The sequence below is a fragment of the Xenopus tropicalis genome, chromosome 9 (genome assembly GCF_000004195.4).
Source record: "Xenopus tropicalis strain Nigerian chromosome 9, UCB_Xtro_10.0, whole genome shotgun sequence".
Classification (NCBI taxonomy): Eukaryota; Metazoa; Chordata; class Amphibia; order Anura; family Pipidae; genus Xenopus; species Xenopus tropicalis.
The window spans coordinates 10,063,155-10,081,639 of record NC_030685.2 but is presented as its reverse complement, the minus strand read 5'-3'; the positions used below and the strand labels follow the sequence as shown (position 1 = coordinate 10,081,639).

At 42.6% G+C, this 18,485-nt stretch overlaps 1 protein-coding gene across 1 annotated transcript; it reads right to left on the bottom strand.

The window, feature by feature from the left end:
• Positions 1-1,941: 1,941 nt before the first annotated feature.
• MGC79752 (protein) lies at positions 1,942-18,195 on the bottom strand. The gene is given in 8 exon segments (NM_001005019.1): positions 1,942-2,292; positions 3,374-3,437; positions 4,906-4,942; positions 6,773-6,842; positions 11,141-11,234; positions 11,866-12,044; positions 15,818-15,988; positions 18,170-18,195. Coding segments are annotated over 8 exon segments (795 nt in total). The 5' UTR covers positions 18,191-18,195; the 3' UTR covers positions 1,942-2,133.
• Between the last annotated feature and the right edge of the window lie 290 nt (positions 18,196-18,485).

The window sequence follows — 18,485 nt, the reverse complement described above, 5'->3', positions numbered from 1 at the left end:
TGAAACTCACATTACCGTTGGGGGAGACTTCAACTTCAACTCTCTGAAGTGCAAGGTCAGTCAACTGTCATAAACTTATGAGGGACATTAAGATCAACCAAGACAACTAATTTGTTATATTCACTTGAGGGATCTCTGTAGGCTTCATCACCCAAGCAGAAGGAAGGATGACCCTGCCTCATCAGCCATCCGTGCAAATGTATCATAGATTTTCTGGCCAACACCTTTTAGGTAGCATCATGCCCCCCCAATCTACCCAACCATATCTCACTACACCTAGTTCTGCCCTGGCACAAGTGTGTCCATTGATACAGGGGAACCCTGAAGCTACCACTGCCCATGAAGGTTCCTGTAGATCCAGAATTTCCATAGCTTCTATAGTGAACCTGCACCTTTTGGGATTGGGCACAGAAGTCAACCAATTGCCAACACCTTTTAGGTAGTATCATGCCGCCCAATCTACCCAACCATATCTTACTACACCAAGTTTTGCCCTTGTTGGCCACAAGTGTGTCCATTGATGCAGGGGATTCTTGGAGCTACCGCTGCCCATGAAGGTTCCTGTAGATCCAGAATTTCCATAGCTTCTATTCCCTATTGGGATTGGGCGCAGAAGTCAACCAATTGCCAACACCTTTTAGGTAGCATCATGCCCCCCAATCTACCCAACCATATCTTACTACACCAAGTTTTGCCCTTATTCTGGAGCTTCTGTAGTGAACCTACACCTATTGGGATTGGGCGCAGAAGTCAACCAATTGCGGAATTTGACTTTTTCCATGGTGGGGGGGGGGGGGGGTTAACAAATGGAAGCCAGTTCCTATTCAGTTAGGTCAGACTGGAGTGCTCTAGTCCAAATGATCAACCTGTTAGCTAAGGTGAGGGGTAAAATACCGTCAAGAGTAGAAGAACATCTACTGCCCGGCAATTAGAATCACTCCCCATTGGTAGTGCATAATAATTAAAGATGCTTAGGGTCCCCCAAACTGTAGTTAATTCTGCTGGCCACCTGCAGTTTAGGGGCACTATATCTTCTTCAGGTCTTAAGGGTGGACATCTGCTGGGGAGCCTAGAACCAAGACTCCAATAAAGAAGATGTGCCCTAAAGGAACAATCCTTTTAATGTAAGTCAGGGAAACAGGGATCCCATGAATAAGGTGTGTAGATAGCGAGCTCTTGTGAGCTCTTGTCATAGTAGCACCTAGGAGTGTAGGGCAAACAGGTTGAACTAGAGAGAGCAGATCTGAACTTAAACGTAGGAGAACAGATTATAGAGATCTCTCCCAGGTGATACTGCCTGTTGGTGTAGGGGGTTTCTGTGGAGATGATCTGGTTCCATTTAATGGTATCACAGAGGAAAAGTTGGAACCTGCCAAGGTTATCTCCATGAGGGTGTCAGAGTAGGATATGTGCTGCAACTGAATTTTGCTCTATTGGTACTACGTGTTTGCTAGATAAACATTCTGTTATTTGTCCAAGAACCTCTGGCGTCCAAAATCTATATTTGTGCAGCTGGGTGGGGTAGCTAATAGGGGAAGGGGCAGCTGAGAGAGGAGTCCAATGTATCCCATGCTCTATGTTACTGTGCAACGTCTATGATGACACCATGGACTTGCCAATCGGCACTTGTTCATGCTCATTGGGAACCCATATGCCAGGCCATGCCCTGTTCGGGGGCTTTGTCCACATTCCAGGCCAAATTGTAAGAACCTGGAATTCACATCCAATGAGTAAGTGCAATGTTGAGCTGATGTAAAATTACCAACCTGTTCTCTTGGGAGTATTCTTTTCTGGAATTTCTACTTTTTGTGCTTTTGAATTGTCCTCACCCTAAGCTAAAGGCAAAGGCTCAATTCTAACATACTCCGTCCTAACATTCTCATGGTAACAATCTCCTAAAACTGGCTTTGTTCATTATTTATGACACCCAAGTGGACAAACTATCAGTCGGGGTACTTGACTTTATTGTTCAATACTTCATCTCTTGGACAAGTCAACACTTAGGTTCCTCAACAACATTTTAGGGTTGGGTTGAGTCATTTGTAAATGGTAATACCGAGCTTGCCAATCTCTATATCCCGAAGCCCAACAAAGCCACGGCAGATTTTTTGGTCTTTGTTTTGTCCTTGGTCCTTAACGTGGGCACATAGCATGACGGCCTCCATCTACAGGCATGGTGACTCCTGTGATGAAGGAAGCAGCATCAGAGGCCAGGAAGGCAATCGTCTGGGCAACCTCATCCACGGTGCCGGGACGCCCCAAGGCATGTGTGTGTTGAGTGCGCTGTATGAACTGAAGATGGGAAGAAAGGGACAGATGTAAAATAAAAATGGCACAAGGAGAGAATATATGTGACAAAGGTACAATAACGATGAGGTCCTAGGATCAAGATGAGATACTTAAGGATGGGGCCAACACCAGGTTGTGCATTACAGCTCTAGCAGAAACATGGTGGATATAGAGTGGATATAGTTGGTTAGACCATGTCATTGTCTTCTCTACTAAGAAGCTGAGGCATTAGGCTTTATGTCAACTCAACCTATATTCTGTCCTCCTTGTGAGGGAACATGATCAGGAATGGTATTGTGGTTATATCTTTGGTGTTGTTTATGGATCTTTTTGTACCAATGGGCATTTTTAGAAGTATTTTCTTCCTTCGAAAACCCAACCAAGCCTGCTTGGGACATTACTGAATTAGAGAGGGTCCAGAGAAGGGCAACTAAGCTGGTAAAGGGTATGGAAAGTCTCAGTTATGGGGAAAGACTGGCCAAGTTGGGTCTGTTTACACTGGAGAAGAGGCGCTTAAAGGGGAATATGATAACTATGTATAAATATATAAGGGGATCATATAATAACCTCTCTAATGCTTTATTTACCAGTAGGCCCTTCCAACAGACACGAGGGCACCCACTCCGTTTAGAAGAAGGGAGGTTCCATTTAAATATTCGGAAAGGATTTGTTACTGTGAGAGCTGTGAGGTTGTGGGATTCCCTCCCCGAATCAGTTGTACGAAAGGTAAGAAGGGGCTGGATGGGTATTTAGCAAGTGAGGGAATACAGGGTTATGGGAGATAGCTCTTAGTACAAGTTGCCCCAGGGACTGGTCCAATTGCCATCTTGGAGTCAGGAAGGAATTGGGCAAATTAGAGAGGCTTCAGATGGGGTTTTGCTTTCCTCTGGATCAACTAGCAGTTAGGCAGGTTATATATAGGCACTATGGTTGAACGTGATGGACGTGTCTTCATGGACATGTTCTCCCCAGCCAGCTTCACATATGCTACTTTCTCTACCTTGTACCATTAGCTCTGTCTGCTCTCCTTCAATGAATTCACTGCCATCAATAAAGATACCAGACAGGGATTGTAGGGCAGTACCTCTGAATATTGCTCTTCATTCAGTCCGGCTCGTCTGTGTACATCGGTAATAATCACTCCGGGGCTGCCAGACAATAGAATATAAATGTATAAGAGAAGGAATCTAAAGCAAGATACGTAAAGGGCAAGTAAAGTTGGACAAAAATGGGCAGATTGAAGCTGATACATAGCATTCCTTTGGGTCAACACTGATACACTTTTATATGGGAAGAACCTGATGGAGACGTTGACGTTCTCCTGACAATGGTGATGTTTAATACAGGTATAGGACCCCTTATCCAGAATGCTCTGGACCAAGGGTATTCCGGATATGGGATCTTTCCGTAATTTGGATCTCCATACCTTAAGTCTACTAAAAAAAAAATCAATAAAACATTCATTAAACCCAATAGGATTGTTTTGCATCCAATAAGGGGTAATTATATCTTAGTTGGGATCAAGTACAGGTACTGTTTTATTATTACAGAGAAAAGGGAATCATTTAACCATGAAATAAACCCAATAGGGCTGTTCTGCCCCAATAAGGGGTAATTATATCTTAGTTGGGATCAAGTACAGGTACTGTTTTATTATTACAGAGAAAAGGGAATCATTTAACCATGAAATAAACCCAATAGGGCTGTTCTGCCCCCAATAAGGGGTAATTATATCTTAGTTGGGATCAAGTACAGGTACTGTTTTATTATTACAGAGAAAAGGGAATCATTTAACCATGAAATAAACCCAATAGGACTGTTCTGCCCCAATAAGGGGTAATTATATCTTAGTTGGGATCAAGTACAGGTACTGTTTTATTATTACAGAGAAAAGGGAATCATTTAACCATTAAATAAACCCAATAGGGCTGTTCTGCCCCAATAAGGGGTAATTATATCTTAGTTGGGATCAAGTACAGGTACTGTTTTATTTCTACAGAGAAAAAGGGAATCATTTTAAAAAATTAGAATTATTTGCTTATAATGGAGTCTATGGGAGATGGCCTTTCCGTAATTCGGAGCTTTCTGGATAACAGGTTTCCGGATAAGTGATCTTATACCTGCACTTAAAACCCCATTTTGATAATTATTGTTATTAATGTCCGTTATTCATATATTCATCACTTATCCCCCCCCCCAGTGTTTAAGGGCTCTGGCACACGGGGAGATTAGTCGCCCGCGGCAAAACTCCCTGTACGCCGGCGGGATGGCAGGGGAAGGCAACTCGGGGAGATTAGTCGCCCGCGAACAGGGAGTATTGCCGCGGGCGACTAATCTCCCTGTGTGCCAGAGCCCTTATACATCAGTCCCCAGAGGAGATATCAATCTAAAGGTAGAAACCTACAGGTCACTGAGACATCTAGCAGTAATGTAATATCCCCGACGGCGGCTCTATGAATGTAGACAGTGTAGGATTAACCTGTCTCTCCTGTGTTTGATGGTTAAACAGTCCCTTATTGACACTGGCCGAGTACAAACAATACACGGGGTCTGTGTCTAAGGAAAGCTCAAGTTCTCACAAGAGAGTAAATAGAAGAAAAATACATAAATACCCACCAAACGGCATTGACCCGGACCTGCTTGGGGGCCAGTTCTAAATAGGAAAACAGAATTAGTGAGGTCACCCCGTTAAACCCCAAAATTAGGCCTGATCTATGTCATATAAAGACCTTATTTTCCATTTTTCCCCCCCTTCATATTTAAAGGGGAACTCGACCAAACATAATTTCAAGCAACATTGCAATATACATCAGTTACAAAATATGCAGCCTTTTCATGATTTTTTAATGTAATAATATGGTTTGGAACAATTCCCTAAGCCCCGCCCCCTGTTGATCTGGCTGACTACTTTGTGACTCAAATAAAATGTAACAGTAGTCGCCTGTCCTCAACCTTCCCTTCAGCCCAATCCCACAATTCCCTGCACAAGTGATGTCAATAAGGAAAGGAACATCCCAGTACAATGCATTGTGGGTTATGGAGTTCCTGCATGCTGTCTGTAAGCTGTGGAGAAGTTGTTACAATTTGTAACATCAGTATTTTAGTCCCTCCTCCCCTGCCAGTACAATGCATTGTGGGTTATGTAGTTCCTGCATGCTGTCTGTAAGCTGGGGAGTAGTTTTTACAGTTTGTAACATCAGTGTTTTAGTCCCTCCTCCCCTGCCAGTACAATGCATTGTGGGTTATGTAGTTCCTGCATGCTGTCTGTAAGCTGGGGAGTAGTTGTTACAATTTGTAACATCAGTGTTTTGGTCCCTTCTCCCCTGCCAGTGCAATGCATTGTGGGTTATGTAGTTCCTGCATGCTGTCTGTAAGCTGGGGAGTAGTTTTTACAGTTTGTAACATCAGTGTTTTAGTCCCTCCTCCCCTGCCAGTACAATGCATTGTGGGTTATGTAGTTCCTGCATGCTGTCTGTAAGCTGGGGAGTAGTTGTTACAATTTGTAACATCAGTGTTTTGGTCCCTCCTCCCCTGCCAGTGCAATGCATTGTGGGTTATGTAGTTCCTGCATGCTGTCTGTAAGCTGGGGAGTAGTTTTTACAGTTTGTAACATCAGTGTTTTAGTCCCTCCTCCCCTGCCAGTACAATGCATTGTGGGTTATGTAGTTCCTGCATGCTGTCTGTAAGCTGGGGAGTAGTTGTTACAGTTTGTAATATCAGTGTTTTAGTCCCTCCTCCCCTGCCAGTGCAATGCATTGTGGGTTATGTAGTTCTTGCATGCTGTCTGTAAGCTGTGGAGAAATTGTTACAATTTGTAACATCAGTGTTTTGGTCCCTCCTCCCCTGCCAGTACAATGCATTGTGGGTTATGTAGTTCCTGCATGCTGTCTGTAAGCTGGGGAGAACTTGCTACAATTTGTAACATCAGTGTTTTAGTCCCTCCTCCCCTGCCAGTGCAATGCATTGTAGTTCCTGCATGCTGTCTGTAAGCTGTGGAGAAATTGTTACAATTTGTAACATCAGTGTTTTGGTCCCTCCTCCCCTGCCAGTGCAATGCATTGTAGGTTATGGAGTTCCTGCATGCTGTCTGTAAGCTGTGGAGAAGTTGTTACAATTTGTAACATCAGTGTTTTAGTCCCTCCTCCCCTGCCAGTGCAATGCATTGTGGGTTATGGAGTTCCTGCATGCTGTCTGTAAGCTGTGGAGAAGTTGTTACAATTTGTAAAATCAGTGTTTTAGTCCCTCCTCCCCTGCCAGGATTTCCAATGATGCAGAAAGACATGAACTGTTTTGCAGCTGGATTTCAGCATATAAAATGGTGTTTTTTTTGAAGGAACAGATTACAGGGATAGGGATATTAGGGGTTAGTGGGTTGTGGGGGGCTCTTTAACACATTTTGGTTTGGGAGCCAGAGTTCCCCCTAGTTGTAAGGAGTATTATATACGCTCGCCCATAGGGGTTTATCTTGTAGTACAGTACCTACCCAAAGCCGCACACCTGGTAAGCTGATCGACTGCAGATTTGGACATACAGTATGCCAGGACCCCGGGGAACTGGAATAAAAGAAAGTTGCGGTTAGTCTTGCTTTAGCCATTAGTACCGAGCACAGGCATATACAAATGATATGAACTGGTCAGTTCCAGCCGGGGTATCTACACACACTTGGGTTTTAAACACTGGAAAAAACTAGCACTCGGGGGCAGTACCCTATGCAGCCAATCGAATGCTTGCTTTCATTTTACTCCCTGCAGCTGGCTGAAAATAAAAGCCGAGCGCTGATTGGTGGCTATGGATCACTGCCCAGTAATCAAGTTGTTGAATTACGAGTCCGGCATAAAGAGACAATGAAGGGGGGGGGGAAGTAATAAAAATAATTGGATAATTACAGATACGTTTATAATGCTTCTTATTTCCAAAACACATATTAAAGGGGTTGGTTCACCTTCACCAGTTATAGACTGTACCATTCCTAGCAGCTTTGCAATTCCTCTTCAATATTTATTTTTTATAGTTTTTGAATTATTTGCCTTCTTTGTCCACTTTTGACATGGGGGGGTCACTGACCCCTCTAGCCAAAAAAAACATTTTCTCTTTGAGTCAACACTTATATATTTATTGTTATTTTTTTTTTTTATCCCTTATCTTTTTATTTCGCCCCTCTCCTATTCACATTCCGCTCTCTCTTTCACACCGCTGCCTGGTTGCTAAGGTAAAAAAGACCCTAGCAACCAGCAACCAAAATTCCAAACTGGAAAGCTGCTAAACTAAACGCTAAATAACTGAAACACTACAACAAAATACAAAAATGACAACCAATGGCAAATGGTCTCAGAATATCAATGTCTACAGGGTGAACGACCCCTTTACATTTTCTTTTTCGTAATGGTTCCCCTTAGAGTATTTTGGGGTAAGTACGAACCAGCTTTGAACACTGCGTGAAATGCGTTTAGCCCAATCTTCCATGCTGATTTGCTTAAGGTTGTTCAGGGTTGTTGGCTGACTCCTGGGCATTGGAGTGGACAAATAATAATGGTATAATAATAATGGCCCAGTCAGATCTCTGACCCAACTGATTCTGATCCATCTGTGGGACTAGCCGAGAACTGAGCTGCAATTGGCCTAAATTACTCCAATGAAGTATTCAACGTTGGTACCTACTTGCCCCAAAGGCTAATTAGCACTAAAAACCCCTGAAAGTTACTGGGCATAGCGTGATGTTGACTAAGGGGTTGGGTCCTTTAGCCTTTCTCTGGATCAGCTGAAGCTCAAAATGCGTCACATTTCATCATTCCGTATCTTACGTTGACCTATGACTTTAGTTGAACATTAAAGTTCACATGTATCCAGCATACGGATGAGGCCACTTTTGTTTGTATAACACAGAATAACTGAACTCGTTAACTCACTTATCCCATTTAACACAGAAATTTGCATCACAGAGTCCCATCTAATTAAGGAGTTGCCTAATGTAAACAATGGCGCTCTGAAAGATTAAGGGTGAAGTCACACTGAGCTACTAGTAATAATCTGTAATAACAAAACAGTACCTGTACTTGATCCCAACTAAGATATAATTACCCCTTATTGGGGCAGAACAGCCCTATTGGGTTTATTTCATGGTTAAATGATTCCCTTTTCTCTGTAATAATAAAACAGTACCTGTACTTGATCCCAACTAAGATATAATTACCCCTTATTGGGGCAGAACAGCCCTATTGGGTTTATTTCATGGTTAAATGATTCCCTTTTCTCTGTAATAATAAAACAGTACCTGTACTTGATCCCAACTAAGATATAATTACCCCTTATTGGGGGCAGAACAGCCCTATTGGGTTTATTTCATGGTTAAATGATTCCCTTTTCTCTGTAGTAATAAAACAGTACCTGTACTTGATCCCAACTAAGATATAATTACCCCTTATTGGGGCAGAACAGCCCTATTGGGTTTATTTCATGGTTAAATGATTCCCTTTTCTCTGTAATAATAAAACAGTACCTGTACTTGATCCCAACTAAGATATAATTACCCCTTATTGGGGCAGAACAGCCCTATTGGGTTTATTTCATGGTTAAATGATTCCCTTTTCTCTGTAATAATAAAACAGTACCTGTACTTGATCCCAACTAAGATATAATTACCCCTTATTGGGGGCAGAACAGCCCTATTGGGTTTATTTCATGGTTAAATGATTCCCTTTTCTCTGTAATAATAAAACAGTACCTGTACTTGATCCCAGCTAAGATATAATTACCCCTTATTGGGGCAGAACAGCCCTATTGGGTTTATTTAATGGTTAAATGATTCCCTTTTCTCTGTAATAATAAAACAGTACCTGTACTTGATCCCAACTAAGATATAATTACCCCTTATTGGGGGCAGAACAGCCCTATTGGGTTTATTTAATGGTTAAATGATTCCCTTTTCTCTGTAATAATAAAACAGTACCTGTACTTGATCCCAACTAAGATATAATTACCCCTTATTGGGGGCAGAACAGCCCTATTGGGTTTATTTAATGGTTAAATGATTCCCTTTTCTCTGTAATAATAAAACAGTACCTGTACTTGATCCCAACTAAGATATAATTACCCCTTATTGGGGCAGAACAGCCCTATTGGGTTTATTTCATGGTTAAATGATTCCCTTTTCTCTGTAATAATAAAACAGTACCTGTACTTGATCCCAACTAAGATATAATTACCCCTTATTGGGGCAGAACAGCCCTATTGGGTTTATTTCATGGTTAAATGATTCCCTTTTCTCTGTAATAATAAAACAGTACCTGTACTTGATCCCAGCTAAGATATAATTACCCCTTATTGGGGCAGAACAGCCCTATTGGGTTTATTTAATGGTTAAATGATTCCCTTTTCTCTGTAATAATAAAACAGTACCTGTACTTGATCCCAACTAAGATATAATTACCCCTTATTGGGGGCAGAACAGCCCTATTGGGTTTATTTAATGGTTAAATGATTCCCTTTTCTCTGTAATAATAAAACAGTACCTGTACTTGATCCCAACTAAGATATAATTACCCCTTATTGGGGGCAGAACAGCCCTATTGGGTTTATTTAATGGTTAAATGATTCCCTTTTCTCTGTAATAATAAAACAGTACCTGTACTTGATCCCAACTAAGATATAATTACCCCTTATTGGGGCAGAACAGCCCTATTGGGTTTATTTCATGGTTAAATGATTCCCTTTTCTCTGTAATAATAAAACAGTACCTGTACTTGATCCCAACTAAGATATAATTACCCCTTATTGGGGCAGAACAGCCCTATTGGGTTTATTTCATGGTTAAATGATTCCCTTTTCTCTGTAATAATAAAACAGTACCTGTACTTGATCCCAACTAAGATATAATTACCCCTTATTGGGGGCAGAACAGCCCTATTGGGTTTATTTCATGGTTAAATGATTCCCTTTTCTCTGTAATAATAAAACAGTACCTGTACTTGATCCCAACTAAGATATAATTACCCCTTATTGGGGCAGAACAGCCCTATTGGGTTTATTTCATGGTTAAATGATTCCCTTTTCTCTGTAATAATAAAACAGTACCTGTACTTGATCCCAACTAAGATATAATTACCCCTTATTGGGGGCAGAACAGCCCTATTGGGTTTATTTAATGGTTAAATGATTCCCTTTTCTCTGTAATAATAAAACAGTACCTGTACTTGATCCCAACTAAGATATAATTACCCCTTATTGGGGCAGAACAATCCTATTGGGTTTATTTCATGGTTAAATGATTCCCTTTTCTCTGTAATAATAAAACAGTACCTGTACTTGATCCCAACTAAGATATAATTACCCCTTATTGGGGGCAGAACAGCCCTATTGGGTTTATTTCATGGTTAAATGATTCCAATGAGTTTCCATGACTTAAGATAACACAGTTTCTCGAGTCATGACGCATTTAACGCACAAATCCAAGTGGCTCCATCTGTACATACAATAACAGCTCAATGTATTCAAGAAATATGCTGATAACATACAGGAACAGCCCCTTTTGTGTGTTTTGCAGGTGGAATAAACCTCCGTTTGTTATTGTTACCCCTAAATATCTGCCCCTACAGGTTTTTTGAAGGTCGTACACTTCAGGTTCAGCCAAGCCGAGCTGTGAGAAACTCCTTGTACCAACTTGTTATTTTTTTGTGACTTTAGAAAAATGTATTTACTGTGTATATTGTAACAGGTCAGTCGGTTTGTTTGATCTGCTTTGGCTGCCCTTTGCTAAGCTACCTGTTTTATTATGTACATATACTGGTATGAGGGAAGACATCAGACCTGACAGATTTGGACTCAACACCATTACTGATAAACAAGCCATACTGACCGATCTCTGCCCATTCACACTAGATACATTGACGATGTTTCCTTTGGTCTGGATGAGATGTGGCACGGCCAAGTGTGTGAGATAAAACAAGGATCTGGAACCAAATAAGACCAGACATAAAAGGGTAAATAGAGAGATATCATGAAATATTTACAGGTATGGGACCTGTTATCCAGAATGCTTGGGACATGGGGTTTTCCGGATATGGTTCTTCCCATAATTTAAATCTCCATAGCTTAAGTCCTCCAAAAAGTAATTAAAACTACCCCCCCAGAATGAATACATAACCAACAGACAGTTTATATTATAGTAAGTGACCTATTAAAGAATCTCCCCAAACTGGAATATATATATCAGTAAATATTGCCCTTTTACATCCTTTCCCTTGAGCCGCCATTTAGTGATGGGCTGTGCGCTCCCTCAGAGATCAGCTGACAGGAAGTGATGCAGCTCTAACTGTAGCAGGAAGTAGTGTGGGAGCAAAAGGCAGAACTCTGTCCATTCATTGGCTGATGAGGCCTAGCATGTATGTGTGCCTTGGCTTGTTTGTGTGCCCTGTGACTCCTATGATCCCAGGGGGCGGCCCTTATTTCTCAAAATGGCAGTTTTTTTTTTATTTAAGATTATCCAATGGCAAACACTACTACTACTTTGCAAATCCTTCTAATGAGATCTTCATATTCCGGATCCTGAATCCTTGTTTTAGTAAATCTATTGGATCTAACCTGACGTTGACATTCATCACACGGTCAAAGTCCTGCAGAGAGGTGTTTTCCACGGTTCCCATGGCCAAGATCCCGCCGCTGTTCACTAACACATCGAGCCGACCAAAATGCGCCACCGTCTGCTCAACTATTTTCCGGACACTTTCTTCATCCGTCAGGTCTCCAGGTACCAGTAGAGGCTGAATGGGAACAACAGATCACAGAAACCAGATGATAGGATATGAAAGATAGAAGGAAGGCTCGGTCATCCTCTCCACCAGTGACCCTAGGACCTGCTGTGTTCTTCTGCTGTTGCTCCATAGTTGTTTCCATATTTTTACCTCACAAGAAGACCTATAGGTTTTTGTATGGACTTTTGGTGCTTTGCAGCAAACCAATGGAGACTAAATATAAAAATATAATAATATAATATATAAACATACCTATCTATGTACATCAATGTCACAAAGCAAGCTTTCTGCATACCGAGGTCCCTTATTCAGGATGACAACTTTACAAATTAAATCTGAAAGCTGGACAAACTGGGTCTATGGCTATGGAAGGATTACTCTGCCTACCGCCCAGTTTGACTGGCACAATTGGAAAGGACCCATAAGTAGTGATGAGCGATTTTTTTCGCCAGGTATGGATTCGCAGTGAATTTCCATTGGCAAATTGTATTGCGAAACTTACATGAAAATTTGGCGCGGAAAAATTCAACATGCAGAATTTTTTTTTGTTGTCTGTCAAATTGGGTTGCGTCAAAAAGCGCGGGTGACAAAAAAAAATAGACGCGGGCAACAAAAAAATAGATGCGGGCGTCAAAAAAATATACACAGGTAACAAAAAAGACGCGGGCGTCAAAAAAATAGACATGGGAGACAGAAAAACACAGGCGACAAAAAAATAGATGCGGGCAACAAAAAAGATGCGGGCGACAAAAAAATAGATGTGGGCAACAAAAAAGACGCAAGCGACAAAAAAATAGATGTGGGCAACAAAAAAGACGCGAGCGACAAAAAAATAGATGTGGTCTATGGCTATGGAAGGATCACTCTGCCTACCGCCCAGTTTGACTGGCACAATTGGAAAGGACCCATAAGTAGTGATGAGCGATTTTTTTCGCCAGGTATGGATTGGCAGTGAATTTCCATTGGTAAATTGTATTGCGAAACTGCCCGTCAAATTGGGTTGCGTCAAAAAGTGCGGGTGACAAAAAAATAGACGTGGGCAACAAAAAAATAGATGCGGGCGACAAAAAAGACGGCATGAAAAAAAAATATACACAGGTAACAAAAAAGACGCGGGCGTCAAAAAAATAGATGTGGGAGACAGAAAAACACGGGCGACAAAAAAATAGATGTGGGTGACAAAAAAAGACGCGGGCGACAAAAAAATAGATGTGGGTGACAAAAAAAGACGCGGGCGACAAAAAAATAGATGTGGGTGACAAAAAAGACGCGGGCGACAAAAAAATAGATGTGGGCAACAAAAAAGACGCGAGCGACAAAAAAATAGATGTGGGAGACAAAAAAACACGGGCGACAAAAAAATAGATGCGGGTGACAAAAAAATTGTGCAACAAATGCATTTTGCGAATTTTTTGCCGTTTTGCGAATTTTATGGCGAAGCAAAACGGGACAGATTCGCTCATCACTACCCATAAGCCACGCCGGCTGGGGACTGGTAAATAATGCTAGGCTTGAGGGACACTTTGGGGCCCATCCATGAAAGCACAATTTTTTTGGTTTCAGAAAAAATCTTATTTTTTCTAATTTATCGAACTTTTGTATGCCATTTGGTGGGCATGCCCAGTTTAGTCTGTATGCAGGATCCAGACAGGGCACAGCCCTTACAGGGGGTATTGGGGCCAACTATGTGTATTGGAATACAGAGGGCTTTATTTGCCCTGACAGCAGGGGTCAGTTACCTTGGGGGAACAGGAATTCCGGCGGCTACACATAACATTATACACAAACACAGGCTGTGCCATTTGCCCCAAGGTTACATTATAGCAGAAGAGATAACATTTTTGCTCGGAGTGGTTTTATCACAAGCCTCTATAAGGGCTCTGGCACACGGGGAGAAATCTCCCTTGTCACGGGCGACTAATCTCCCCGAGTTGCCATGACCCGCCATCCCGAACATGTAAGTCGCCGGCGGGATGGCACACACGGCGGCGCGATTTCCCGAAATCGCAGAAAAAGACTCGCGAGGCTTTTTCGGCAATTTGCGCAAAATTGCGCCGCCGCGTGTGCCATCCCACCGGCGCCTTGCATTTTCGCCGGTGGGATGGCAGGGGAAGGCAAATCAGGGAGATTAGTCGCCCGCGAACAGGGAGTTTTGTCACGGGCGTCTAATCTCCCCATGTGCCAGAGCCCTAAGGACTATATTATAATGTTCTACTCTACAGCAGTGCAACTGCACATACAGTAAATAAACATATACATAAATACAATGTATACTAAATAGGCGCAATGCCAAACCTCCCATTTGGAGAAGGCCAGCTGTATGGCCGACTCACTCGGAGTTCATGATGTACATAAGTGAATGATTCTGGCTGATATAATAGAAAACATAGTCCTCCGTTCTGAATCAACTAGAAACTGTCTGTTATGCACTTTAATGGCAAGAAAGAACTGGCCTGAACCTACTGACATTGCATGTTTTGCTATCTTTAAGTTAAACCTACATAATACCACAGGATATGTGGACACGCACCACACAATTTCCAGTTAATCACAAAATGAGAAGCTTATGGTCACATGACCCCGAAACCCTCCATTATAGGTGTTAAGTAGCAGTTTGTATTATCTTCAATGGAAATGCATAAGCCGTGCAATTGCAAACCCCGCAGTTGGCGAACCATCAAAATCCTTTATCCAAAGATAGCGTTGCTTACATAACCTCCACCTGGAGACAACAGGAAGTCAATTTGCTTTGAGCATTGTTTATCAAGCTTCTGAGAGACAGAAGGTACAAAGCTGAAAGGCAAACTTGTTGCGACCAACATGCCTCAAATGCATCTCGAAAGCTGATGTTTTGGCCCTAATCAAAGAACTGGGCAAATATGGTGCAACAGTATAGACTTAAGGTCCCCATACACGGGCCGATTGTAGCTGCCAATATCGGTCCCTTGGACAGATTCGGCAGCTTATTGGCCCATGTAGGGGCAGAAACGAGGGGCCTGCCCGACCGATATCTGGCCTGAAATTGCCCAGATATCGTTCGAGCAGGTTAAAAGATTCAGTCGAATCGGGGACCACATCAGCTCGTTGATGTGGAACCCAAACTGACTGCCCCATTGAGTCCAAACGATCAAATTAGCCTACACATTCCCCGATATCGCTCACCAATAGGTGGGGATATTGGGTGAAGATCCGCTCTCTTGGCGACCTCACCAAGCGAGCGAATCTTCACATGTATGGGGACCTTTACTTACTGAAATAAATGCCGACATAAATGATCGGGGAGGAACAGAGAACTACAAACTGCAAATTATACCTTCATCCCCGAAAACTGCTCACACCCCTGAGCCGTCTCCTGCAACTTCTCCTCGGTGCAACAGTATAGACTAAAGGTCCCCATATACGGGCAGATTGTAGCTGCCGATATCGATCCCTTGGACAGATTCGGCAGCTTATCAGCCTGTGTAGGGGCAGAAACGAGGGGCCTGCCCGACCGATATCTGACTTGAAATTGGGCAGATATCGATCGGCCAGGTTAAAAGATTCAACGAGCCGATGCGGTCCCCAAACCGACTGCCCCATTGCCACCATTATAATTTGATCGTTAGCCTACACGTTCCCCGATATCGCCGACCTGTAGGTGGGGATATCGGGTGAAGATCTGCTCTCTTGGCGACCTCACCAAGCGAGCAAATCTTCACGTGTATGGGGACCTTTACTTATTGAAATAAGTGCCGACATAAATGATGGGGGAGGAACAGAGAACTACAAACTGCAAATTTTACCTTCATCCCCGAAAACTGCTCACACCCCTGAGCCGTCTCCTGCAGCTTCTCCTCGTTCCGTCCATTCAGCGCCAAGCGGGCTCCCAAACGGGCAAAGAGTAACGCGGTGCCTGCGCCGATCCCTGAGCTGGCCCCAGTCACCAAGCATACTTTGTCCTTCAGGTTAATTACCTGAGTGGTAGAGGAAACAAGGGTTATCAAAAGTGTATTGGGCTGCCGCACACGTAATATACCAAAACAGATGAGTATTATGCTGCATTGTGGGAAAAAAAAAACATGTATGGTCAATGAGCCCTACATTCTCCCACATTATCCAGAGAGCCGAAACCAGAGATATCAGCGACTTGCCTGTGGCCTATAGCGATGAGTGAATCTGTCCCGTTTCGCTGTGCTGAGAAATTGACGAAACTGGGAAAAAAATTGCGAAATGCTAGTACAGTACAACTTTCTTGACGCGACCATGCCTTTTTTCGACTCATCCGCGCCTTTTGTTACGCGGACAAGTCCTTTTTTAAGCAGCCTCGACTTTTTTTTACTCGAATGCACCTTTTTTGACGTGACCAAGCCCTTTTTTAACGTGGCACTGAGTTTTTCTTATTCATTTATTTTGATTATTGAAACTTAGCAGTAGCTGCTGCATTTCCCACCCTAGGCTTATACTCGAGTCAGTAAGTTTTTTCCAGTTTTCTTAGGTGAAATTAGGTGAAAATTAGTGAAATTTTTTTTAACCCCTTCCGATCCTAATCAGCATAGGTTAATAAGGATTCGGATTCGGTTCGGGATTCGGCCGAATCCTGCTGGGTGGCTTCGGAGGTTCGGCCGAACCCAAAAAAGTGGGTTCGGTGCATCCCTACTAAATAAATTCGAATTTATAAACTCGACAATTCGAGATATTTGGGTTTTCGATTCAGTCAAGTTCTCCTTCATTTTATTGAAATCCCTGTTTTTAATCTAGAACCGAAAATGCGAGATTGAAATAAAAATAGAGTCAAATTTAAGCGTCTCAATTCAAGATCATTTTCCATTCAACTTTTTCAAGCCTGACCATTGAAAACAATCGTGGAATGGAATTTTACTGCATTTTTCACATTTTCAAAGTGTTAGAGTTCAGACATTTTTCAGAAAGAAGCAGATATTTCCAGTTTGCTATGTTTCTTATCACTTGTAGCAACCAATCAGCAGCTAGCATGTATTGGTCACCTGTTTCAAAACAAGCATCTTATTGGTTGCTATGCGTTACTGTTCTTGGGCAAACGTTGTGCCTTTTATGACTTATGGGGGCAAGGTACTTATTCGGTCTCTCTTATCTCTAACGTACCCAGGGTTTGTGTGAACTTGTACTATTGATATAAAAGACAATTTTAATTACAGTCACTTTAATAAAAATATTGATCCGCCTACCGGGAAGCAGGATAATTAATAGAAGGTCAAACAATGAGAAATACAACAGATCAACTCACATAGCAAGTGAATTATTTCGATTATCAGCGAGATTCTCAAGGAAGTTCCTTAAAGGGATACTGTCATGATTTTTATGGGCTACTATTTATTTCTAAATGACATTGTCCCATGTAACTGAAAGAGTCCCAAGCCAGACTTGGAGTTCTTACTATTGAGTGCTATTCTGATACCTACTGGGAGCTGCTATCTTGCTCCCTTCCCATTGTTCTGCTGATCGGCTGCTGGGGGTGAGGGGGGGATATCACTCCAACTTGCAGCGCAGCAGTAAAGTGTGCCTGAGTCTGAGCTTTCAGAAGGAGCCAGCGCTACACATTAGAACTGCTTTCAGCTAACCTATTGTTTCTCCTACTCCCATGTAACTGGAGGAGTCCCAAGTCGGACTTGGATTTCTTACTATTGAGTGCTATTCTGATACCTACTGGGAGCTGCTATCTTGCTCCCTTCCCATTGTTCTGCTGATCGGCTGCTGGGGGTGAGGGGGGGGGATATCACTCCAACTTGCAGCGCAGCAGTAAAGTGTGACTGAAGTTTATCAGAGCGAAGGTCACATGGCTGTGGCAACCAACCTGAAGCCCTCCAGCTGATGTTGAATTGAAATTGCCTGCAAGGTTCTCCGAGGATTCTGGGAGTTGTAGTTCTATTCGTGATTTCTTTAAACTTTTATTACAGCCCACCTTAAGTGTTTGGTGTTAAAGGGAGGAGGTGCCACCATGTATCATGTGACCCAAACTGTGTGACACATCCACGCGTAAGCATACACACACACACACATTGCTGCAGTGCAATCCGTACACACTTTGCAGAGCATTACAAACAGACAGCGGAGCAGTACAAGCCGGCTACAGAGCAGGACAGACTCCCTGCAGAGCAATAACACCACATGGCTCTCACCTGATCTCCCCTCGCTGCCATTTCCAGCTCAGATTTCTGCTGCTTTTTTTTTCTGCACAAAACTTTATTTGTACATTGACACCGACAGGGCTGAATAACTTGCTGACGGAGTTGTCTGTCCTGCTGCAGAATTGTAGCGACGGCGCAGGGGAAATATACACTAAACCCTGCTGCACAGCGCGGCTCGACCAAACCTTACTCAGCTGTTGCTGGACTACAAATCCCAGAATAATGTAACATATAATGAAGGGTGAGGCATGCTGGGAGCTGTAGTCCAGCAACATCAGGGTTGTATTCTTAAAGCAATATTGCACAA